The sequence below is a fragment of the Ornithodoros turicata genome, chromosome 4 (genome assembly GCF_037126465.1).
Source record: "Ornithodoros turicata isolate Travis chromosome 4, ASM3712646v1, whole genome shotgun sequence".
NCBI classification, from domain to species: domain Eukaryota; kingdom Metazoa; phylum Arthropoda; class Arachnida; order Ixodida; family Argasidae; genus Ornithodoros; species Ornithodoros turicata.
This window is the reverse complement of record NC_088204.1, coordinates 5,585,438-5,610,651: the sequence shown is the minus strand read 5'-3', so window position 1 is coordinate 5,610,651 and position 25,214 is coordinate 5,585,438. Positions and strand designations below refer to the sequence as shown.

The window sequence follows — 25,214 nt, the reverse complement described above, 5'->3', positions numbered from 1 at the left end:
TGTACTCGCACGTCACATCTTCTTTCAATTCATAACGTCAAACTTACATGAGCGTCACTGATTTCAAGAATAAATACGATTCAACGGAATAAGGTATATATTTTAAGGCAGAAAGAATCATTACAAAGAGGCAAACGCGTGGGCCCTGCGTATCTCCCAGAAAAGCCGCACAACGAATTACGACGAAGCAAAAAAAAAATAAGAAGATGAGGAAGACCTTGCTGCAAAATCCATTACGAAGAGCAATCTTTTCCCCTTGAGTGTGTCTTGTACGACTAAGACGAACAAGCTCATCGTGAATATGCTTTGTCGCCGCGAGCCAATACATTTTTCTTCCGTGCAGCTCATATTCGCGCCGTACTTTATTGCCTATATCTTATTCCTCCTTTACTCTTATCTTCTTTACGAAGGCGGGAGAGCCGGAAAGATAGAGCAGGCGACATCCAGTAGAAAGCTCATAGATGTGCACGCGTTATCGCTATACATGCAGAATGTGCTCTTTGCGGATAACCCGTATACACGGTGAAAGAAAACAAAAATATATTTCGATGTTCTTCTAAAGTTATCAAGTTGTTAACCGGCATACACGATACAGTCTTCCATCTGTATGAATTGTATTACTCATTAAGCATTGTAAAGTTTAAATAAATTCAAATTCAAACTCAAGTGGAGAGGAGGTAGAGGCACCCCCTCTGGTGCAGTGGAGAGCGCACCGTATTGACCTATACAGAAAACGCCATATATTCTGACATTACTAAGGTATTTTGTTGAATTAGATCTATATCAAGGCCTTCAAGGCCAAACATCAACTCGTTTTCTTTCCTTCATGGTACCCGAGCGGCGTTCGGTCGAAGTACACAGACCCCGTCAGAAACTGCTATCTATATATACGGGCAAGTCCAACAGCTGCCAAATCCTCGCAATCGACATCACTACCACTTTTCACTTCCGCTTTCTTTAGAGTAAATAAATCCGTATTGGAAGGCGAGCACTTTTTCACCGCGATAACGATAAAGAGTTGTGGCACTTTGTACAAATGCCTTTTTTTTTTTTTTTTAGTCGCGAAGATTGAGTTTTCCCGAGCAAAACGAGACGGCTGGTTCCTTATGGATTATGTTTCGTAAGAAGTGTACGTCTTCCGATTCAATAAACTTCGATAACTTTCGATATCTTTATTTACATAGAAAGCGCTTCGTAGTGAAAATATTACGGCTGGTTATTTGTCTTCCGAGTATGAGGTTCACCTGAGAAAAACGATATTATATCGTGCAAAACTGGGAGGCAAGGTGCAACATTGAAACCGAGACCTCACTCGACGTTTTCAGTTCCTCCACGCTGGTGACGTCCGCAAAACAGCAATGTGCCAACCAGTCAAGGCAAGTGAATCTATGCGGTGTCTTGTGTCTACAACCTGTCACTACCGATAATGAATAGATCCGGTCGCATCCACTGAACGAGCGGTGCCTGCCTTAGTTGAAAAGCACAAAATTTTTCGACCTTTTCAACGATAAAGTATTGGTTTTGAATGCGCTTGTAAAAAAAATGAAGTATTTCGCAAAATCAATGTGTATTCGCGAACACTACCATGCTCATCACGCGACCAAAAGTCTTCATACTTTCTTCGTTTCTTTCAAACTGTGGCAACACTGGCAGCGATGCCAGCCGCTTCAATTACTGGGAGCATTCTTCGGTACGTGGTCCAGCTTTGAAACCAGACGCTTAATTATTTCCGCATTGTACGATCTACACTCGTGTTCCGGTCGCTCACAACCAGTCGTCTCGCGACGTAAAGCAACGGGATATCAGTTATCAATCAACACTCGGGCTCCCATGACTGTTGTCACAACCACGCGCGTATCACGATAACAGACCCCCGAGTGTGAAAAGAGGGCGAGAAGTCCCGTATGTAGGCTCCCTAAAACTGGAAAGTACGCAGCGCCGCTCGCGGCGAGCATTGTCGTTCACTTGTGGGAGCTATCGCCTCATGTTCCGCAGCAATAACGTTCAACTGCCCTTCGAGACTGCGGAACAAATTCCGCTCCAAGTGGTCGAATCTATAAAACATTCCATCGGTGTACATATTCAACAATTTCGCTCCTTAAAAAAAAGAGAGAGGGGGAGAAATTCCTTGTTCGCTACTAAAACGAAGGCGTTTGAGATGGAAGACGCACAAAACGTAGAGAAAAAAAAAAAGATAATAGAAATAAGAAAAGGAAAGGTTGAAAAACGCTCGAGGCCAATCGACGAAATGGCCCGTTGGAAGCATATGGTCGGCGGCAGGGAAAGAGGAGCGCGCCGCCGACCAGCAATCGCCGTCATTATTGGGAAACAATCGCCCGTGTTCCCGAACGGCCGATAGATGAGAAATTTGTCCGCCCGAGCGGAACCCTCACAAGAGAGAAAGAAAGAGCACCTCCTTTATGGTAATGTCGCCGTCGGAAAGAATTTCAATCGATGCTTCCGTCGTTAGGAGTCTTACGAAGAAGCAACCTCAGCGGGAGCAAGATGGCTGCCAGACGAAATCAATTGGGCCGCAAGAATGGGTCGGATTAGGCTCCCAGCGGCAGTGGTTTCATTACGCGTAACGACCGCCGGAAACAAAAACGCTCCCTGCTAATGAGGGCGAACCATCAGTGCGCGCCGCGGAGCGCACACCCTCTGAGCGGCAGCGCTGGCCCGTGACGCCGCCGACGCCGTCTGCAACTCGGCAGCCGCCACCGGCCATGGGCTACATACACGCGCGCGCGGGCGCGCACGCACGCACGCAGATGCCTCCCACGGCTGAAGACGACAAGCGGCAAACACTCGATGGGGACCACGCCCGATTCAATCCGAGCAGACGACTTTTTTCTTCTTCTGTCTGGTGGGCGCGCTCACGCTCTGACATCTCGGAGGAACGGAGAACGGCAAGCGCGCGGTGGTTGCTATAAAATCTCATAGGTGGCAGCACCATACTGAACGGATGCGTTCGTTATCTATTCTTCACAGAATATTGTTTCGTTGGTTTTTTGGTTGGTTATATATGTCTAGTACTGAGGACATGCGTTTCCACACTACTATCTGGTCTCACAATAGCACTTGTTTAGAAGTAAGCTCTACAACTGGAAGGCGCGCAGGCGCTCTCTTCAATAAATTAAATCAAAGGGGTGGGAGGTGGGGGGGGAGTGAAGCAAGGAGACAAAAATAAAGCATTTGTAAGTTGTAGCCTAACGTCGCTGAAAGTCCCCGGTTGTCTCTAGCCAGGTATTTGTGTCAATATCTCTGTTGTGGGCAGACTTATGTTGCATCAGAGATCGCCATAGGGATATCCAGTCGGAAGGTGCGAATGTAGATTATTTGTATTACCACCACCATCGAAGGCACGTATAAAGATGCAGGAGTCGCTGGAAGTCTTCTATGAGAGCTGATTTCGGTGCACATCTACTCTCATGGATTATGTGATGGCCCTCTTCTATGCTGCCGTCCCACTACGTGCAGCGGATGCCAGTGGAGCAAGCCTCCAGTCATGCAAACACGAAAGTACCCTTTCCCAGTGGTTTATCCATAATCCCAAGCATTTAGTGAGGCTGAAATATCAAGGACCCCCCTGTAGGGATGAAAGATATCTGCCCTGATTTGAAAGGCGTACCTGAACCTAAAAACGTTAGGGGGTGTCGCTAAACATTTTGAGGTGGAAGGGGGGCTCCATAAATCACAGCCCTTTCTGATCCTCAAAGTAGACAAATTAAAGGCACAGAACTGGAAGCTTCCCAGGTTCTCAGACCTGGAACGCACAAAACACATAGGTACTGAACATCGGCGCGCAACGCTGGGCACTTCCTTTGACCAGATCTGTGTTTGGTAAACCACGACCTATATGGGGCAAACAAGTAACTACAAAGATCGTCTCAAATTTTGGCCGCGTTTTCATATCGCCATCTGGAGGAAACGAAGAAATGTGGAGTCACGGCCCCTCGATCGAGGTATAATCGAGGGGCCGTGGTGGAGTGAACGGTGGTTGCTCACATTGGATGGATGAATAAGCCGCCACAGCAGGGGACGCCACCAGTAGGTAGCGGACGCCACCACACTAATTTCAGGTTCAGGTTCGCCTAATCCCTTTTACAACAGGGCAGACATCCATAAAAAGAGTCACAGGCGAGTCTCCAAGCTCTCATAAGAGGAGCGAGGAATTTTAGTCAATGCTGGTGGGTTCGTCTTGCGGAGGCGCCACTTGATGGCTCTGGCTTCGGTAATGGTTCGGTTACAGTGTTCTAGAAGGGTAACATAGTGGGAAGAGCGCCGGCCCGCTCCCCAACGGCAGCTGAGCCAAAAAAAGCGGACGTCCGCGTGTGGCGCTGCTGTTGACAACCCGAGCCGCTGGAGTGGAAAATACCGAGGGCGCCTGGTCGGTGTGAATACTTGTGTGCTTCCGTTCTGTTGCCTACGTTTTTCAAGCGCATTCCTTCAACATGTGTACTTGTGAAAGAAACGACTTGTGAGCTCTGATGGAGAAGAAAAAGAAGACGGACACGCATTGCTTCCCAATCCACGCTCCTTCCACGATAATGTCCTATATCAGGGCTCGACTACTCTAGTGTGTATTACCATAAATTGTGAGGTAAATTTCACACTGCACATAGTAATAATGTGTGTCGACGTAGTACACAGCGTCATGAGTAGAGCGTGAAGTTTTGATGAAATAATTCCTCCTAAATTGGCAGGAATCGAGTAAGAAACGTGCTCTAAATTAATGCAAATTCAGGTGGAAAAACTTCCAGTATGCTAAATCCTGGAGTACAAAGAGCCACTGTCCAGGGGGAATGCGCTGTGACTCACTACACAGCATCACTTCAAACGCCAATGTGGTAGGACCTGGAATCATACTTCTGGAGCTGTTGAGAGTACAGTGCTGGCCGCAATCAGCTACTGTTACCACGTACTGTGTCATCACTCATCACAAGTGGTCCTCCAACGGTGGCTTTTATGTCCTGTTCCGCTCGAGTTTTACTGTAAGCAAAATCTAGGCGATTCAAAGTATTGTGTTTCGGGATTTTAGAAAAGTGCGGTGACCTTAAACACGGGTACCTTTGGTGCTGCTGTCTCAATTTGGTTTGAGGAGCCCTAATTGAAAGGTTAATTAAATTTTGCAGGTATACTTAATTGGTTGTCTCACAGATGCATGGTATCATGCAGAAAGTTCAGCCTAGTCGTATAAGCCAAAGGAAAAAGCGATAGCCAAGCAGTTCCTGGTCTTTTTGTTAAAAATATGTAATGTATACGAAAAACACCCTTCAGCAGCACATCATTTTGCATTTGACTCATTGCATTGCTTGTCATCTACAGTGAACCCTCGTTATTATGACCACGGTCGTTCCCGAAAATGCGGGTCATAACGCGGAATTGTCATATTAACGGGGGGGATTTGCAGAGGTTTCACTGCATTGTTCCCCAGGAGTATGGTCCTAAAGCGCGTATGTCAGATTATCGGGGGTCATATTAACGAGGGTTCACTGTATGTGAGTTGTCTGTGTTTTTGTCCATCGATTGTCGTACGTACTGCAGACCACCCGATGCAGTCACCACAACATTGAGTTCCTGCATATATAGCATTGCGTATAGAATACTGCACATGCACATATGTTTGTATTAATATATAGTCGGGGTGGACCTTACATATCATGCTACCTTGGAGGATTCCTGAGTTTCTGTACGTAGGCTGTACAATAGCCCGTGAAGTACAAGGTACTAAAAAGTTAACATTGTAAGGAGGTTAAAACACAAAATAAATATTACTTGCCGGTACACAGTTACAGTGGTCTCTACGCACTCTACAAACACTAAATATCTCATGCACGAAATTTTTAAAAGCAAAATATGTGCGATATTCGTAATCTCCCGTATATATCCAAATATCCGTGACAGACGTCACAGGGACTTCCACTGGAGCTACAAACAGGGCAGAAATGCTAGTCGCTGGGATATCGCATGGATGTAAAGCGGATCGGTGGCAAACTCCACTGGATATCCAAACGTCCCGGGTGAGATATCTTACAGACATTTGCTGGATGTATCAGGTTTGCTGGGTACCGACTGCTATTGAGAGTAAGTCGTTTGAGCAAGATCTTGAAACCAAATACACGTGTGTGATCGTGTATTTCCGGGGGACCAGGTACGACAAACAGAATAATACTAATCGAGGTCCATATAGGAGCATGTTGCTTTCTACAAAAACATCTGCCCTTTTTGCGGAAACGTCTCTTCTGATAAATGTCGATGCCGTTCCATTCCTCCGATCACTACCATGTGTCTTTCGGCGGACGTTAGGGAACCCTCAGGTGGGTAAAGACAATCCACAGACCGACCGCGCTCATGATCACATTTTAAATCGTGTACTTTGTACCGTACTTAAAGTACTTTTCCCGAGTACTTTCCCATCAAGTACTCAAGTAACCAAACTTGGACTCCAGACAAAAGATCACAAAAGAGTATCAAAAATGCGCCCTAAAAAGAGCTGAAATGACAACAAAAAACGAAAGCACACAGATAGCGCTATCTGTGTGTTTTCGTCTTCTTGCCGTCATTTTAGTGCTTTTGTGGTATGCAGTACCAACAGTCCCAGTCTGACTTTACCAAAAAATGATTTTTGTGCTGTTAAAGAGCATATTTGTTGAAGCAAATTTACTGTTGAGAGGCTTCAAATTTTGAAAAAGTATCAGCGCTTCTATGATTATGTAAAACGAATGGAATGCAAAGACACACGCATATTATGACACTACAACTGGCAGCACAATGACTTTGTCAATTGTCATTTCAGTTCTCCGAGTGCAGGGTTCTATGCTTTTTTTATATTGTTTCCTTCATTACTTGACTGACTTTACTTGAAGTACATTTGGAATTGGGTACTTTGTATTGTACTTGAAGTACTAATGACGCCAGGTACTTGGTACTTTATTTAAAGTATAATTTTGAGGTACTTTGCCCATCACTGGCACCGAGAACGCGTACAGTTCACATGGAGCGCTGCTCGGACGCGCTCGGGGTAGCTACAGGAGCGCCGGGCCGCGGCATCCACTCGATAATCTTCAGAGGGGGAGCGCCGCATTTGCCACTACATCCTTCTAGAGCACTGTAGTTCGGTTCTGGGTTCTGGCTTCGGTAATTCCTGAAATGTCGTATAGGCGGCGCAACCTACCATGATCATGATTATATAAAATTCTGTACCATCACGAGTGATCACGAGCCTGCCCATGCGTTTCCGCTAGAATTTCCTCCCTCGAAAGAGCCTTTGTTGTGAAGCCTTATCGGCTCCCTCCCGACAACGATAATACGAAGGTTAACAGATGGGATCTACTCTGCTACAAAAGATGGAACTATTTCGGGCGCTGAGCCAAGCGCATAAGAGATCAAAGAGGACCGCCATTTGCGGAAATGTCGGGCAAACATCCACAGACCACCGACGGAGCCTGCTTTGAATACAAGAATTTGTGTGGAATAAACGTTGGATGCTCGGAGCGGAAAAATTTTTTTTACGTTGCTGCAGAACCACTTTTGGCCAGCATTTGTCTTTCACTTTCGAAACAGAAATTTCAAACGTTTGTTGACTGAGAGGCCTGTGGACGCTCCGCGACAGACCTCTAGGCGAGTGTCTTTGTTAAAATATCGGGAAAGTAGCTCTTTATTATTTTTACAATGTTTGATTTTGCAAAAGGAATTGGTATAGATGGATGGAAGAGACTGGCTTCTTCACCAGGCCAGATGAGGGTGAGGACGTCCGCACTCTTACCTCACGGGTGTTGAGGTGAGGTAAAATTCCCACGAACGAATCTGTGGTTAGTAGAGAGCTCTTTTGGTAAAAATTGAGGTTGGGGGCACTTGCCCACCCCTGTTGATACACGAGACAATCCCCGATCAAAACTCTGTAGAAAAAGAAAATATAAATTTTTCCTACTTCTTTCCCAACGACCCTTTCCCCGTTCTTCTTCATGCTGCTGTCCATAACTCCTTTTTCGATGTTTTGTTGCCCCACAACAAAGACGGGGCCGTGTCATCCATGCGGACGCGCGACCCTGACCCAGGGAGAGAAGTGAACTACCGCCATACCGCCAACCACCGTTGCCGTGACATGCTTTCTAGGACCGCCTTTCCTTGGTCAGCGTCCAACCAAGTTTGCCGATGATGCAACCAACGACAGCCGCCAAACCCGCATCACTGTCATCGAAGCATGCAACGCGAAAGAAAGCGAGAGGACAGGCATGTGCGATGCAGGATCGCAGGATGCCGACAAAGAGAATCGGGCGTAATAGACACCTGGTGCAAAGCGAGGAGATGGAAATAAAAATAGAAGAACCTCACACCAATAAGAAATAATGCGAAAACTTACATTACAATTCACGGCATTGTGTCACCGACTTTTTTACTTTTCTCAAGTTGCAGTCCCAATCCCACCGAAGACACTCTGTCGTCTGCTTCCGCCAATCGCGGCAGACGATTTCAAACCATGGCTTTCTGTGGTTACCATTGGCTGCTCCTGCGGCTTGTTTCCATAGTTACGGCCGTCGAAAGCAGTTATTTATCTAGACATCCCTCCCGAAATGTTTTGAGACACGCCCTTTTTTTCCAGCGCACCCACTACAGGGGACCAGTGTTGTCTCAGCTTGAGATACGCCAGCAACGACCAAAGGCTGTTCCAACCTAATGATCCCCCACCCCATTTACAATTCTGCATAAACCACTGGTCAAAAGCATGTCGTGCTTAGCAGACTGGGGCCTTACTATCGTCGAAGTAGTCGACCCTTACAAAGCCATGACACATGAAGACAAGTAACTACTCCAAAATGGACCACAGTTTTCCCAGTAATCATCACCTCTCGCCCCCAAAATTAATACTACAGACTAAAGAATCGCAGTTGGTTCAAAAGGCACCACTTGTGGTAACTGGGCCGACACTTTCCAACCACAGGTCAGAGTTACAACGTTTACACCGTGCTAGCCAAGCTCCTCTCATATATTGATTGCAATCATTCTCACCTGCACACAGACAGGCATACTTGAGCCTGGCAGCATGAGGCAAATCAAACGTAGAACAACCAGACAACATAATAACCATAATGCAACTGCGCTTTGATGACCTCTGCTACTACAACCTTTTCCATAGAGCTGTAACCTTGCCTTACAGCCAACTTTGCCCACCACATCAAAATTAATCATTGAAACATAAGCATACGCATTATGGAATTTAATCACCCAATGCCAGAAGCATTTACCAAATTAGGGGGCCAGGCTTTTCCATGTATGCCTCTGTTTGAACCTACCACGTTTTTGTGACTCATGGATGAAAAAAATGACAGAACAAGGCATGCTCAACTACAATGTACACGAAAGATGTGATGTGTGAAGAAATGTGTAAAGAGATCGAAGTCAGAGAGCTGTGTATTTTTGGAGAAAATATTTTTCTTTAGAAGTTGCTTGCGAGTATCACATCTGACGTAAGAGCAAAAAATTCTTACTTGCTCCTTCAACACATGTTACACGTAAATGGCATGTACTCAAGTGCAAAAGGTACATGAACGATCTTTGCAAAATCCCCACCAAACAGTTTGGCATTAAAAACAATACCTCAATGTGCAAACTTTGCTTATTCTCTTACGCATATATCCAGACCACACATTCAGAAGAATCCTACACCCTAAATAATGTTACTGCCAAATAAAGTTAAGACTGCATAACAACATATCATGTACATGTAACCTGAGTCTTAGCAACAGACTGCTCCATGCAGCAGCCAGCTCGATGCAATGCTGCGAAATCCTCGAGCTCACGGGCAGCGGTACGTCTGCAATGCCGGGTTGTGAACGTGAGACGACGAGAAGGAACGTGCGAAGGACACACAAGTGTGAAATTTATATACACGATTTATTTGTGACCAGAAAATTCCGGCACTAAATCAATGTGTCCCCCTTTTCTCTGTGATTGTCTGTACATGGGGTGTAAAACCATCACACTCGACGGTATTAAAGCATCGCAATGTCTCCTCAACATGAAACATGGCACTCACATAAATCTCCTCTTCACAATGAAGTAGACCCCTCTCAAAGGTGCCTCGATGAAAAGTAATGACTTGGGTAGACGCTCAATACTGCTCATTTCATGCAAAGGTCGTGATGTCAAGGGCCCCGACAACAACGCTCCGATGGGCTATAACACAGCAGCTGGGCTATCTATCACATTTTTGCAGGGGGAGACGACTCCCTCTGACGGGCGATGATGCACGTGTTCCAGCACGTGACTGGACACAACCACACGGCTGGACTGTTCAAAATAGTCCCTTCGAGTGTCCGTTGTAATCGGTGCGAGACCCAGAGTTGGAGACCATGATCTGGCAACCCTGTTTCACGTGCTGCATCACTTCTTGCTTCAATCGGCACACTTGATCGCGTAGCTGCCCGACAACTGAGGCAAGGTTCGAATTCTCCGCTTTGAGACCAGCCACTTTGTCCTCGAGACGCGAAATTCGTTCCAGCTTACGTTTGCGACACTTGGAGGCAGCGATGCGGTTACGAAGCCGTTTCCTTTCCAACTTAATCCTTTCTTGGTCCCTCATGTCGATGGGAGACAGCGGCGGCGTCGCCCCGAGGCTGGGCACCGTCTGCGGCTCGTCCTTCACCAACATGGAAGAACTGGCTATACTGCTATCGTTCGAGGCGCTTCCCGATTCTGAGTCCGGACCAACACCCCCATTGTGCAGCTGGGCGAGGGCATCCACAAAGCCACGAGCGTAGTTCTCCTGTTCCTCGGTGGCGTTACGCCCCGAGAAGAGCATCTGAGTCTGGGTCGGGGTTGGCGTCGTCGTCACAAAACCGTTGTGCGCTATGATGAGTCGTTCCAGCTCGGGAGAAGCAAGTTGCAGCATGTTCAAGTCTGGGGACGTCAACAGCGACGAGTAGCGAGACTTCTTCTCGGACGACGCCCCGCCGCCAGACTCGAGGTCTAACGTCATACTACGCTTACGTTGTTGTAGCTCTTGCCGTCGCTCCTCGTAGAAAGCGCTCGAATCCATCGCAGACGACGATGTGGTTACTGGATTTCGAGCAGACGATCCGTTTCTGTTGGCCGACATTCCCGCTGGACTTCGGTCAAGCGGCTTCACGCTGCCTATGCGGCACAACGCGACCACAAGAACGGGTATGAGTCATGCAAAAACACCCACGGTCGTTTTATAAAATGGTGACTCAGAACGGCGCTGCCGGTACGTCACTTCCGCGTGATGTCAGAGAGCCGCATTCCTATTGGACTAGAGAAGCGACTGGCTCCGGCGGAATCCCCAATCGATGAAGAGTTCCGAGAAAAAGACCGTGCGTGACGTCACATTCGCTCACTGGAAAGGCGAGAAGAAACGGGGAAGGCAGCGCGCTGCTCTATCTCTATCGCTGGAACGAACGAAAATATAAACAAAAACCGGTTCTCGCTCTCTGCAAACGGAAATGCTTTTCGCAATCGCGATGTGGGAGTAAAAAAAAAAGTGAAATAACGCAAAGAGGAAGCATAAAGAAACGGCTATCCAGCGCGTAAGGAAAAATTAGTCATGACGACACCGGTTCGCGGCATCCTGGTATGCTCAGAAACGCGGTCCGCAAAACAAAACGGAGAACGTGACAGAAAACTCCCTGCACGTGGACTTCGATCGAAACAGATATGCCGCTGTTGATGTGATAAAGTTTTCAGTCTTTGCCGTAGTCACATGGTTATCATTTTACAATATGTGCCATTATTGCCTCACAGTGTTCAAGTCGTGCAGTATCTGCTAAAAGCCTGCGCAAAAGTATAAAAAAACATGCTTTGATACTTTTAAATTTTTGCTATTTGTGCACACAAACATGTCCAAGCACACAAAATCACTCGAAATTTCATACTCCATGTTTGTCTTCAGAGTAGAAATTCATGTACAATGACAAAGCCTGTAAGTATCACTGCTAGGGTGACATATTTTATTACTTGCGGCTGATAGGAAAAAGAAATACTATTCACGCATTTCCATTAATCAAACGAGTCCCCGCTTGCACTCTCCAAATAAATAAGTACAAAACCACCGCCAACCACACATACGGCTTGCGGATCATGAAAACGACAAGTCCCGACTTGACGATATGCGCACCAATGTCACCGAAAAAGTGCCAGCACAAAAGTTTCTGACGGTCCACAGCGAAGAAGTGCACGAGCACCACTTGCCTTACGATGGCGGTTGAGGGGCAGGAGATGCGGGTGAGGCGGGGGTTCCGACTGTCTTCCGCCTCACCAGGTCGCAGATGTTCCGCAGGCGTCCGCCCGCGGCGTGAAAAGCGAGTGCTCCGGACACCAACAGGATTATGTAGATGGGCAGTAGAGAGGCCAATTGCAGTCCGTGAGGGTTCAGCAGTGTCTGGGTGTACATTGTTACGGGACAATTTCAAGACTTTTTCCAGATATTAGAGCACTAGGGTCAGCGCGCAAACGTAACCGCGTACTTACACGAATGACATTAACCAGAATACCCCGGTGGAAGATGCGAAAAAGAAAAAAAAAGCCGTAGCCTTGCGCCGACACGTAAGCACAAGCGCTCAACGTTGTTTTTTCCTTTTTTCGCGCTACTAACTGCGGAGTAGCCGCAAGATGTTCCGTAGCAGACGCAGAAGAAGGTGCGGACGGTGTCGTCTGCTAGCAGTACACCGCGCCCAATATAAAGGGGGAATAGAGGTGGAATTGAAATGAACATTCCGGCACTGCGCAAATGTTCAACGTAAGCTGTGGCGAAAGTTCTGCCCAGTAGGCGTTGTTTTTTTTTTCCTCCTTTTTCTTCCACTAGAATATTCTGCAGGAATGTAGCAGTGTGCAGCAGACGCAGGAGAAGGTGCAGACGGTGTCGTCTGCTAGCAGTACGCCGTGCCCAATATAAAGGGGACATAAAGGTTGAATTGAAATGAACATTCCGGCACTGCGCAAATGTTCAATGTAAGCTGTGGCGGAAGTTCTGCCCAGTAGGCATGTTTTTTTTTCTTCTCCTTTTTCTTCCACTAGAATATTCTGCAGGAATGTAGCTCGTGTGTAGCAGACGCAAGAGAAGGGGCAGACAGTGTCGTCTGCTAGCAGTACACTGCGCCCAATATAAAGGGGAAATAAAGGTTGAATTCAAATGAACATTCTGGCACTGCGCAAATGTTCAACATAAGCTGTGGATAAGAAGTTCTGCCCAGTAGGCGTTTTTTTTTCCTTCCCTTTTCTTCCACTAGAATATTCTGCGGGAATGTAGCTCAATGTAAGCCAACCAGTCAAACCGACACAGACTGGGCTATGTGACAGGATGGCACTCACCAGACAAGATGCACCCATATGAAGTACAACCACTAATCCAGCCAGAGCGATCCGTCCGTGGTCGAGCGCGTGGAACATGACCACTCCCCAGCAAGTGTGGAGCAGAACGAATGCCAGGGTTGTCAAAGCTAGGAAAAATGTAGTGCCTCTCAATACTATTTTTTTTCCAATACAGTCACAGACTCCTACGGAATTCACGTCGACGTACCTGACACCAGAAAGAAGTCGTGAGGGCCGTCGTGAAGCCCAACGGTCCCTGGCCCGACTGCATCCGCCAGCACGTTCAGCAGAGAGAATACTCCACTCATAACTCCGAAGCCAAGTCCCGCAACTTTGGAAAGAGTTTTTTTTTTTTTTTTTTTTTTGTCGTTCCTCATATTTTCCTTCTGTGAAGCTTACCGTAAGAGAGTGTCGTCCTTGAACTAGAAACTGCCATCCCATCTGCACCAATTTCTGTCACTCTCTTTAGACCAATCTCTGCTTTTCTGCATATACATCGGGTGTACTGATCGTAGCAGGTGTGTGCAATACCCCCAAGAGGTCCCATAAAACGTGGTACTTACCGTAGGATCTTGTAAAAGAGATATCTGAAACCCTCTTGGAAGAAAACGGAGAAAACGACACCGAACGCTAGCTGTTTCCGAAGTGGTACCACAGCGAACCATAGTATCGAAGATAGTAATAAGGCTACTAGCCAGAAAAATGCTCTGTAAGGGAACGTTTTCACGTTAGTTTGTCACACACGAAACCAAAAACACGATCGGGAAGATTGATAGAATGGCGCTTTTGAACGTGACTGTTTAAACCGCGAACAAGATCTGAAAGAACCGAAGAAACTGTCCACTTATATGGAAAACACGCGCCTCTTGCAAATCGCGGTTACTTCGTGCTTTTTGACAGGTTCATCGTCCCGTTGGACGAGAACGGAAAAGCGCAAAGTTCTCTCCGAATTCACCGTGGCTACTGAATAATTTATACGAAATTTGTGTTCCATGTCAGTTGTTCTGCTACAATACCGCCAAAAACGTCTTTTAGTTGGAATACTTACGACGTTATCAATAGTATGATGCGTATAGGATCCCTTGCAACTGTAATTGCGAACATCGATAAGGCAGGGCCAAACGCTATTAAAGTACAGCCAAAAAACTCCATTAATGTCATTTTTGTAAGTTACAGGCTTAAGCTATTTCTTCGTAAAAGTCAGTGAAGGACTATCTGTACTTCTGTTTACAGCGGCTTGGCTGAAAAATAGGCCTGAAGCGCGCGTTCCCCGCTCTTGGATTGGATTGGATATCTCGCGTCCCGCGGTGGCGGTTGCCAGCCTAAAGTTCCTCGTCATTTTCGTCAAATATAGCACACAAGTGATGAAACAAGAAATATAAATATTTACTTTATTCCTTTATTATACTCTGTTACTTCTGCATACAATACATGTACACACATTTTCGTAAGGGGCGCAAATGCATATATATTCATATACGTATGTATTTATATACAATAAAAAGAGCTGGTAAAAACACGACCTGCACCTCAACGACAGGCACCAAAAATATTACACGATAACTCCCCTTTGCATTGTTTTCAAACGTCGCCAGTCGATATTTCGCGGCTACCTGCCTGTCGATGCAGCCGTGCCACAATCTAAAAATACACCTAAAATTAATTTAAGTATGACATTAAATGCGCAAACACATAACTAAAATTTGACGACAAATAACATCATCGACAAAGAACATGTCATGAACAAGACATGCAGCTGTGCTACCATAACACCAGTAAAGACACAGGTCCCATACGCAGGCGGGTGCGACCAACTGACCATGCGTCGACGAGTGGTTTGATTAGAGATGCGTTCAAAAATTGAAAACAAAAAAATACAACAGTTCCTGCAGCTACACTGCAGTTTGTTGGAATAATCTGTTGGTCGCAACGGCCACAGGTAGCCTAGAGCACTAGACGAAACCACCATGTTTAAGCCGAGCTATGAACAAAAAGCTACGCTCTTTCACCCCCCCCAAACCTCCTCCTGCACATACAAGCCGCAGGGACCGTCCAAACCTTCACAGCGAAAGCTTCTGCTTCAATGTTGTTACCATATATGGCACCAGTCTTACTTGCAGTTGAATTTATCATGCTTCAGCACATGGATTCGACTTGAAGTCTCCTTTCTACATGTTGCAAACTGCTTGCTTATCACGAATCGTGATAAACAAAGGAAACTGGGAATTGTTCCCATCCAGAACCATCTGTGTTTCCTTGCATTCATTCATCATGCTTAAAACAAAGACTCTCTGCGTCCTCTTACACACCTGTCTAAAAAAAAAGTCGAGAACTGCAGTAGTAAAATGCAATAAGAAAACTCTCATCACAATATTCTTTGCTTGGGTCGTCATGGTAGACCTGTTACAACAATATATACTTTCGAGAACAGTTGGCCCTTGACTTGCACAATGGTCAGGGGCCCCCATCAAAGTCAAAATTAGCGAAAAATACGAGGCTGCATTGTCTATTTGTTAATGCCACAATGGCGAGCAGCTGCGGAAACTGGCTTTTCGCTATGCGGCATATCTAATAGTAATTCAACCTCTTCCTGCGAGGTTTTCCCTGTCCTTCACCTCTTGAAAGCACTAAGCATCACGATTACCAGACATAATTACCAATCTCGTTGGCTAGGGGCCCCCAAACTACAACTGCGGGCCATCGTAAACCCGAAAACCGGAAAAAACTGCGAATAATCAAATTAACGACAGTCAAGGGTCAACTGTACATAATTGCACCACTGAGCGAGTCAGACCGATGGATATACATGAAGTGCAAACCAGAACTGCTTAGCCACTAAACACAAATTACACGATGAACCCAGTGACCAGCTTTGTGACAACTGTCAGCCTGACGAGAAGACACATCAGAAGTGATATATATATATCTCGTTAAAGTAAAGATTAATAAAATAAGCATTTCCCATAAAGCATTTTTTTGACGAAAACTCTCGCATGCATCACGTAAGTAATATTTCTTTTTCGCATACCCTGAACACCATACTAAACCAATGCAATGCACCCCCCACCCCCACCCCCCCTACAGTTACATAACTCGCGACGACATCAACTCAATTGGCACTATTACAGCACAAGGGACGAAAAAACAAGTGGCGCGGCGCCACAATTTGTACTCGCCAAGGGAGGGCGTTGTTACGCGGTCGCCTCCGCAACCGACGTCGCTACAAGAGATGAGAAACGTGCACGAAGAGGAGAGTTGAAAAAATGTGGTGCTTCTATACCCGAGTGCGTGACACAACGCCTTTTTCTAGGCACTTCACCGACCCTTACAGACAGGCACGCTGACATTCCTGGGATATGATTGGTTACGACGAACTCGTCTACGGTTTAGTTTCTTGGGAGGTAAAAAAAACGGCACTCTAATAAAATGTACTATTACTACATTCTCGTCGAAAGGTCTGTTCTCCGAAGCACTTCAAAGGGATCAGTGTGGTCTCCTGGGGAGCGGAGGAATTTGCCCAAAGCATTTGCTAACAGGTACGTACGGTACTATCATGAACAATGGTCTGCCTCATGGCACAAGACCTCAAGTTATTAAAATATTTTTTTAGAACAGTAATCAGCAATGTCTAATAAGTAGAGCCTAATAAGTCAAGCGCGAATTGTGCAGACACGTACTGGAATGCCACCTTACGACGAGAATGTCTACCCAGGCACTACGGACCAGGTCCCCCAAACTCACCTCGGAAAAGCGTGCAACGAAGAAGGCCGCCACTAGATACCCCACTGTTGCCGTTCCGGATCACTTCAGCGCGCTAAGTTTAGCGGCAAAATGTTTTTGTTGTTTTTGCGAATGAATCTAGTCTTTATATGTCCAAATAAAATGCGTATAACAACTTTCTGTGTCGTGTTTCACTTTTTGGTCCCGTTTTTAAACGTGTTGAGCGATCGGAAGGATCTAGTGCACGGCTGCGTGCATCACATAGCGTACCTGTCGTACCAGGCGCAGTCGTCCATTTCTCCTTCGGTGACTTGGCCTGGCTTTGGATTGTGCTTCAACTGGATCTTTAGCGTGCCACAATCCAACGCAAGCCAACGTCTGGTAACAAAGGGGTATCTAAGGGCGGCCTCCGGCATTGCACGCATCGGGATAGGGACAAATACGTGGGAAAATGGCTACCTTGGGGGACCTGCTACGGACAGTGGATTTTATGGCTGGACGTTATCCTAGGAGGTTCTTAACCACGCACCCGACGTGGACGAAAAATGTGACAAAAGGTACAAAGAGGATGAAAGGTGGGTGTGAGCTGTTCCGATGTTGCTTCCTCCAAGACCTCTTGGGGAAGATGCGGAGGGGGATGGTCATGGAAGCAGGTCATGGCGGGTGCAAGGTGGACAGTCTGGTTCTGCGCCGGCGAGCCGAGCCGCACACCGGCTCGCCACTCGATCGGCGCAACGCCCGTCACCTCGGCATTGTGGGGCTCTTGCTCGACGCCTTCCCTCCGCCGTTGCTGCTCACGCTATACGGACAACAGACATTCACACATTTTGCTATTCTCGTTCAAAGCGTTCGCCGAGGAAGTGTTAGGAATGAGCAGGGGGCCTTGTTTTGGGGGCTGTACCCAGCTTCTAGTTTCGCCAGCTGGGGGAGGAAAATTTTCGTGTTATCCGCTATCAAATATACGCAGTTTCGGAACGTTCCGGATTTTCCGTACGTATTGAAGGGTCAAATTTTTCAGGTAACTACAGGTAGGGTTAGAACGGGCATATCCCCAAAACAAAGGTCACATATAGGTGTAACATGCACGAAAAAGTGAGCAATATAGCCCCGAACATGCAGAAATTGTTGTACCACACCTCAGATCGCGTTCAGACAATCGCGTTTAGCAAGACTGTAGCTGTATAGTATCTCGTTTTATTTCTTCAAATATCCCCTTTTAACCAGTCAATAAATCCAATTGAATACGTCGACTCGTGCACTCGGCAAAGAATGTTTTCACTGTGCGCACGAATTACAATTTGCATACCTTATTTATGGGCGAACAACACTTCTGCCACAGGTTTAGACAGAATGGCACTTAAGCTATATGCTATACGCACTATAAGTAAGTGTAAGTAGTAAGTAAGTAGTAGTCGTGTAGTAGTAGTAAGTAATGTAGTAAGTAGTGTAAGTTCTATAGCAAAATAATGCACACACAGCTGGGTGAGCACATTCAACAATGACTATACGATCAGAAATCATGTAGCAGCTGTGACGTGATTAGTATCTTTCGTGCTCCGGTGAACATAGTGTGATCATGACCTTCCTAAGCCCCTTTGTGTAATACCATAGAGAATACTTCCCACTCCACTGGAACTGTTTTTTCTAGGTATCCAACTGTGAGAACACCCACCCATTCCAGGACCTCACCCCATGCACGAAGTCAGTTATGTAGCCAAACAACGTAAAATGTGCACCCTACATGTCTTAGCTGAACCACAACCAGAAAGAGAAAGCAGCAGACGGCAGAACGGGTTTATTAAGGGAGGGAGCAAAAAGCAGACGACGCGTATATAATCCGCAGCTGAGAACGAAAGAAACAGAGCATGCATCACAATTCATGCACCAGCACGAAGAAAACGCAACAAACCTGCGCTGCTGCGACGCCGCAGCGGAACGGAGCTTCCGAGTCCCGCCCTGCGCCCCAATGCTGCCCACTCGGGCCGGAGTGGCTCTCAGGGGCTTCACTGGGGACGTGTACACCCCAGCCGCCTGGTTGGCTATCGTACCTGGGGTGTTGGCACCCGGTGGCTTCAGGGGTTGAGACGATGCTCTCCGATGGGGCTTCAACTCGTCGATGCTGTTACGGACCGTTTGAGATTTATGCCCTCGAAACCCAGTCATTTCACGAACGTCGTATGTGACGCCTCGGCATGCATGGACACATTGGAGTGGTTGATGCACATGCAAGGGTTAGCTGCCTTACTGCTAATGCGAGCTAGAAAAACGGCTAACCAACCACAGGAACAGCGTGCAACCTGAGGTTGTAGGCCTGAGGTGTCGCTGGGGTGAAAAGCTAGAGCATTTAACCATCTTGACCCAACGGCCTTACCCAGGTCTTGTGTTTGTACTATTCCGACTTGTACTGGCTGTTAATTTTGTGGTGCATTTTTACTCCAGTCACTGGGCACGTTCCATGGTTTGTTTTGAGGCCTTCCAAGATTTGAAATGATTTAATTAATGAAATTGTAAAGTTTCTAAATTAAACTCATTATAGGTAAAAAAAACTGCTCGAAAACATAGCCTTTGAAGTTTTGTTGCACTAGGATATATTGAAGGGGATGGACTGCTGCATAATTTTGTGAATAATTTGTCTCCATTCATTTTAAAAATGTCAATTTCTATTTAAAAATTTTGCCTGGCACTGTTATCTGCATCAAGCTGAGCGGGACATTTCAGAGACAAAATCAAATCTCTGAGGTAACATAGCAGAGGCTCAGGCCAACAAAATGCAGAAGGCTGCGCGCACCACCTAAGCCTCTCGGGTAGCATTATCATCTTTCACGCACATTCGATTTTCATCACCTGCACTGTCGTAATGAATTTTCCAATATCATTCATTCGTTTTCTGGAAAAGGTCGAACTCGACGTGAACTCAGCGCTGACAGCACGCATTCCCAAGAGGTTGGCAACCCTTCAGTTAGGAGCAGGTCCCCCAAACTCACCTCGGAAAAGCGTGCAACGCAGAAGGCCGCCACTAGATACCCCACTGTTGCCGTTCCAGATCACTTCAGCGCGCTAAGTTTAGCGGCAAAATGTTTTTGTTGTTTCTGCGAATGAATCTAGTCTTTATATGTCCAAATAAAATGCATATAACAACTTTCTGTGTCGTGTTTCACTTTTTGGTCCCGTTTTTAAACGCGTTGAGCGATCGGAAGGATCTAGTGCACGGCTGCGTGCATCACATAGTGTACCTGTCGTACCAGGCGCCGCAGGCGCAGTCGTCCATTTCTTTTTCGGTGACTTGGCCTGGCTTGGATTGTGCTTCAACTGGATCTTTAGCGTGCTACAATCCAACGCAAGCCAATGTCTGGTAACAATGGGGTATCTAAGGGCGGCCTCCGGCATTGCACGCATCGGGATAGGAACAAATACATAGACCCTGATGTTTTAGGGTTAAACCCGATTTTTCCTCGAATTTGCACCCCGAATTGAGGTTCACCTATCTGGGGTTAAACCCGATTTCTACCTGCAAAACTGCACCTAGGCTAGGCACCTCGAGGCATCGACATACTAGTTTCTCACAAAATATGCGACTGCCCCTTACTTGTGGCACCCTGGATAAACAGTACAGTGAACAGTTATTCTACAATAATGCCAGATTTCTCCCCAAACTCAGTTTGATGGTAATTTTTCTGCCCGAATTTGCATGAATTTTCGACATCAATTTATTGACCTGATTTCTACCCCCCCGAATTTGGAAAAATATAAAACCCGAAAACTTCAAGGTCTACAAATGCATGGGAAAATGACGACCTTGGGGGACCTGGTTAGGAGAATGAAGCTTCTTGACGCAAGTTGTCAAGGCTTCAATGACTCACTTCATGGGACCCGTAGTAAGAGAACGTGGGTGCCTCCTTTGTGCCTTGATGCGGTTCAGCTTGTCTCCCTGGGTCAGGTCCTCCTCCGAGCCTCCGCTCGTCACATTGTTGTTGCCATCCGCCTGAAGCAGACACGAGTGACATATTCAACTCTCGTTCAACAACCTACAAACTTGTTTATAGCGCTAGTACAGACTAAATCTCGTATCCTCGGAATACTGCTGAATTTATGTCGTTTCGATATGTGCGTCACTCACACGGAACTCTCTCAAAATAGTTTCTCTGCTTGATGCGGAATTATCACCCTCTCAGCTTGTCCGCGGCACTTAAAAGGGGTAATTTCCATCTTTGAGAAGATTAGGTAATGGCGAGGCCAATCTATCTCCGTGTCTGGCAACATTGCTCCTCGGAGATCAATACAGATATGAACAGCACAAACAGCATAGACTGGAGAAACCGCACCTAATCAAATGACAGGACAACTGCTGCCCTGTCCTGAGCAGCTGTCCCACTGTTTCATCAGTCTATGTCGCTTGTCCTGCGTTTAAGTAATTTGCACTGATACTGACTACCTCATATGGTGACCTTATACTCCTCAACCCTCCGCTGTTGGTAGTCTCAACGTGTGGGGTGCACAACGGGTGAGGCACATACTATGGCTTGGAAACAACTCCATAAGGGCGACATCGTCTACCCTTAGAGAACAAAGTTTTGCGGGTACTTCCAAGAATTGGTGGTAGTGTTCACTGACTGCATTTATATTTTGAGGTTAATGTATAATACAAAACTAGATAAATAATCCACAGTGGCACAACAGACACCAAGCATGCTGCACGCCCCAAGCCGGATGTGAGCTTCTGTTTACCGTGGCATTGGCCTCTTGCACAGCTCGGCGCGGTGACCGTCGGTGCCCCCCCGTGGTGGCCGTGGGCGACGTCGACACCCTGTTGTTGTGGGGAGAGAGTGAACGCCTTTCTGCCGTGTTTGTCGGGCTGCTGCTTCCGTTGGCAGACGTGTTGTTGTTCGCGTTGATGTTGTTACTGTTGTGCTGTGAGCGGTAGATGTCGCCTTGCAGCCACAAGAAATCTTGCTTCCTGCAGATACACCAGTTTTGTTGTACCACCTGGCATTTTGTGACGATGACACGCAGAATATCACAATGAACTATGACAAAGTGCGTAATGTAACGGGTTAGCCTGGTGCCACAAACCATGTAAGCGGTGGACCTCGATACGATAGATGACTTCACATCACACAAAGTGCACTTGAAGTGCAGAAACTTCAGAAAGGAAGAAAAAGTTTCTATTTCTCTTCTCTTGACAGTGACATTCCATATGCCACCAAACTCACTCTTCGAGCCAGTGCTGCTGGTGACCGATGATAGAGCCGGGCCGACAGACGCGGATCCAGGCAATGGCTTCCGCTGCCGTGAACCGGTAGTGCTTCATAATGTAGCAGGCAATGAGTGTCCCAGTGCGACCCAAGCCGGCCTTAAAGGCAACCGATGACACAGGGTTCATTTCGGACACCACCAACAACGGAGACGTCCCTCACCTTGCAGTGCACTGCGAGGGCACCGGGAGTGTTTTCGCTGATTTCGATGAACTCGCGCATTATGGCGTCGCTCGGAGTAGAGCCATCCACAAAGAACAGGTCTTTGTGGTCGAAGCCCTGATCCGCGAACCGCCGTGCATCGTAAATCTTCTTGTTGAGCCTCACTACGGTGCTCACGTTGTGTTGCTTAAAGTACGGGAAGTAGGTCTCGGGTGAGTGGAATGGATGTCCTGATGGATAGTAATGAAACGCAGAGTAAAAGTCTGTCCGAAAGTCTATAAGCTCTTGCCTACAGAAAGAATCTACCTTCAGCACACAAACTTTGGGATGACGTCTGCAAAGTGCCCACAAAGAGCACCACCTATGCTACTGTCAACATGACTAAGAATTTGTGTAACCTGCGCAATATTACTGTGACGTCAACGGACACCATTTTTGCCTACAATGACAGCTGATGTACGACACACTGTAGAAAAACCAACGAGCCCAAATGATGTTACCATTTTCAATTTTGCTCTTGGGATGAGGACCGCAGAATGCGATGAACTTCCCGGGCACGATCCAATTTAAGTCCCCGTTCTCTACTCTCTGCGGAGCAAAACATCAGCATATAGCAGGTCGCAAGGAACAACTACCGAGAGGTAGCTCACCTCATAGTACTCATATTCTTCCAAGTCAAAGTTCTCAAACTCCAAGAATTTATGCATCAAGGCCTGCAAAAGTCACGGGCCACATTTTACATAACAAAAAAAAAAAAAAAAAAAGAAATAGAAGAAAAAAGGTGGGGAGATCTAGCAACAAGGTGCCAAATATGTAGAGAGTGTAGAGAGGGTGTTGTACCTTTTCAATGCCTCGTAAGCAATCTAGCAGGGTGAGATTGTAGGTGCATGGCCCAAATGATGCATCTCTGGAACAAAATATTTTTGTATTAAATACTCTCTCTCTGTCACAGTGTTAGCCCTCATCAGCACTGTCAAACACGGACACAAAACTCACCTAAATGGAACATAAGACATGTAAGATCCTGCAATCAGAGCTTGGTATGCTTCATCTGACGACCGCTTCAAGTGGACAATCTGAGATATGTAAAACATTTTTGTAACTTTTTACAGTATTACTACAGGAATTACAAAAAAGCAGATGAACGTACACAGTAGGCCCCCATGAGGAAAGCAGCGTTGACGCGTTTCTTGTTGTCACTGCTAGTGTAGTGCACAATCTTCTTGTTCGCCAAAGCGTATGACTGTAAAGAACATAGGCAGGTAAATCAATGCATAGAGCAGGGTTGTGACCTCAACCAGAAAAAGCAAATAGTTCATCGGTTTGCTTCCAGAGCAGTGATTAATCCAGAACCCCCCCCCCATGGGAGGGGTTATTATTTCATCTTTAGACACATCTTGCCAATGGTACATAAAGCTCTTACAGCATAAATATAATTAAAAGACCACCCACAAATATTTTGAGACACCAAAGACCCCATGCTTGCGATTCTGGATAAACCACTACTGTTCCTGAGCCCACAGCCTTATGCATAAACTGTGTTGTTGTGCCAGTGACAAAACAGACTTGTGTTGGTTAGGACACGCCTGACACGAGTGCGAACAATTTTCCTCGAAGATAACATATGCCTGACGTGATTATGCATGACATACGTGATGACCCATACTGAGCAGGTCTACCAGGTTAGTTGACCTCACTCACATTGAGCTTCTTATTGAGCTTGACGCAGTAACGGTAGAGCATCGCCAGGTTGAGCGGTCCGAAGTCTGCGTAGAAGCTTTCGTAGACCAACTCATCGTCTATGGAAAAGTGATGCCAGTGGGATGTAGAACGAGGCTTGACACCGGTTCGGATGGTGGCAAAATACAACAGATCTGTTGAGACACGTACAAAAGGTTAAATAGGAAACGCGCTGCCAGACAGGTATCAAATATAGCCGGAGGCGGTGAATGAAACGTTAAATCTAGGTCAGACACAGTCTTCCGCACTCCATGTCGACGCTTCGTTGCTTTCCCGTTAAAGCAACCGAGTAGCCCATGCAAGGGGAAGTATTTGTGGAAACATACCCGCTTGATCAGACGCCAAGTAGAAGAAATTGAACATACGCGCCGTTGAAATTTTATCTAGGCCTAGACGTCAGAGCAAGCGGGGGTGCCATTAGGCGAAGAATGACAACTTACCTTTGACGATTTCTACGCGATGAAGTACCCAGTCTGCGTTAATTTCGTCCATTTTGTAGCCCTGTAGTCGATGCGCTGTTCCGTGAAGCTTGTTACGCGCTTTTAGCGCTTTATGGCAGCAATCTGAACCAGTGGGTCGAGTCTCATCGCTTTAGAATTGCTGCCCGTTAAAGTCGAACTCTGTGGCTACCTGTGTCCCGCAGAAGTCGTACTCTTACGAGGCAAGCTTAACATGCAAAGCAAACCGGAGCAAATTTAGACGCCGTTTATGGCCAGAAATCACACCTTCGGGCTCAGCTGGCTACTTCTACGCTAGCGCACAGCCATCTTTTCTCCGTTGCCGTCAGCAGAAATTTCAAAATAGCCCATGAGCACCTCGGAGGCGCACCCACGTGACGCGTGCAGCCCAATGGAAGGAGGCGCGAACTAGATAGGCCTATTCGCACTCGAACATCGACAGCGGCGCTCTGGAAAACAAAAACGGAGAAAAAAATACATAAATTCTCGTTCCGAAAGCGATTGAAATTGTAAAGTGGGCACTATCTCTTGGGCGGCGTGGTGGACCTGATACCCG

The 25,214-nt window shown here is 46.6% G+C and overlaps 3 protein-coding genes across 6 annotated transcripts; all 3 read right to left on the bottom strand.

The window, feature by feature from the left end:
* Window positions 1–9,875: 9,875 nt before the first annotated feature.
* LOC135390823 (transcription factor Jun-like) lies at window positions 9,876–11,542 on the bottom strand. The gene has a single exon (XM_064620751.1). The coding sequence runs from the start codon at window positions 11,096–11,098 to the stop codon at window positions 10,295–10,297; it is 804 nt and encodes a 267-aa protein (XP_064476821.1). The 5' UTR covers window positions 11,099–11,542; the 3' UTR covers window positions 9,876–10,294.
* Window positions 11,543–11,943: 401 nt separating this feature from the next.
* Window positions 11,944–14,613, bottom strand: LOC135390824 (gamma-secretase subunit Aph-1-like). The gene is made up of 6 exons (XM_064620752.1): window positions 14,375–14,613; window positions 13,890–14,033; window positions 13,726–13,811; window positions 13,535–13,657; window positions 13,327–13,454; window positions 11,944–12,397 (listed from the first exon to the last, which is right to left on the bottom strand). Exons 1-6 carry the CDS (start codon window positions 14,485–14,487, stop codon window positions 12,209–12,211), a joined length of 783 nt encoding a protein of 260 aa, XP_064476822.1. The 5' UTR covers window positions 14,488–14,613; the 3' UTR covers window positions 11,944–12,208.
* Window positions 14,614–14,703: 90 nt separating this feature from the next.
* LOC135390822 (dual specificity protein phosphatase CDC14A-like) lies at window positions 14,704–25,053 on the bottom strand. Of its 4 annotated transcripts, none has more exons than XM_064620748.1 (13): window positions 24,641–25,053; window positions 24,162–24,334; window positions 23,611–23,703; window positions 23,457–23,536; window positions 23,301–23,367; window positions 23,111–23,173; window positions 22,961–23,048; window positions 22,461–22,690; window positions 22,257–22,396; window positions 21,772–22,000; window positions 20,907–21,028; window positions 18,956–19,165; window positions 14,704–17,845 (listed from the first exon to the last, which is right to left on the bottom strand). In XM_064620748.1, exons 1-13 carry the CDS (start codon window positions 24,690–24,692, stop codon window positions 17,788–17,790), a joined length of 1,605 nt encoding a protein of 534 aa, XP_064476818.1. In that variant the 5' UTR covers window positions 24,693–25,053; the 3' UTR covers window positions 14,704–17,787. The 4 variants fall into 4 exon arrangements, with proteins under 4 accessions (XP_064476818.1, XP_064476817.1, XP_064476819.1 ...); XM_064620747.1 differs by lacking the exon at window positions 14,704–17,845 and adding an exon at window positions 18,778–18,889; XM_064620749.1 differs by lacking the exon at window positions 14,704–17,845 and having other exon boundaries at window positions 19,073–19,238; window positions 24,641–25,052.
* Window positions 25,054–25,214: the final 161 nt, after the last annotated feature.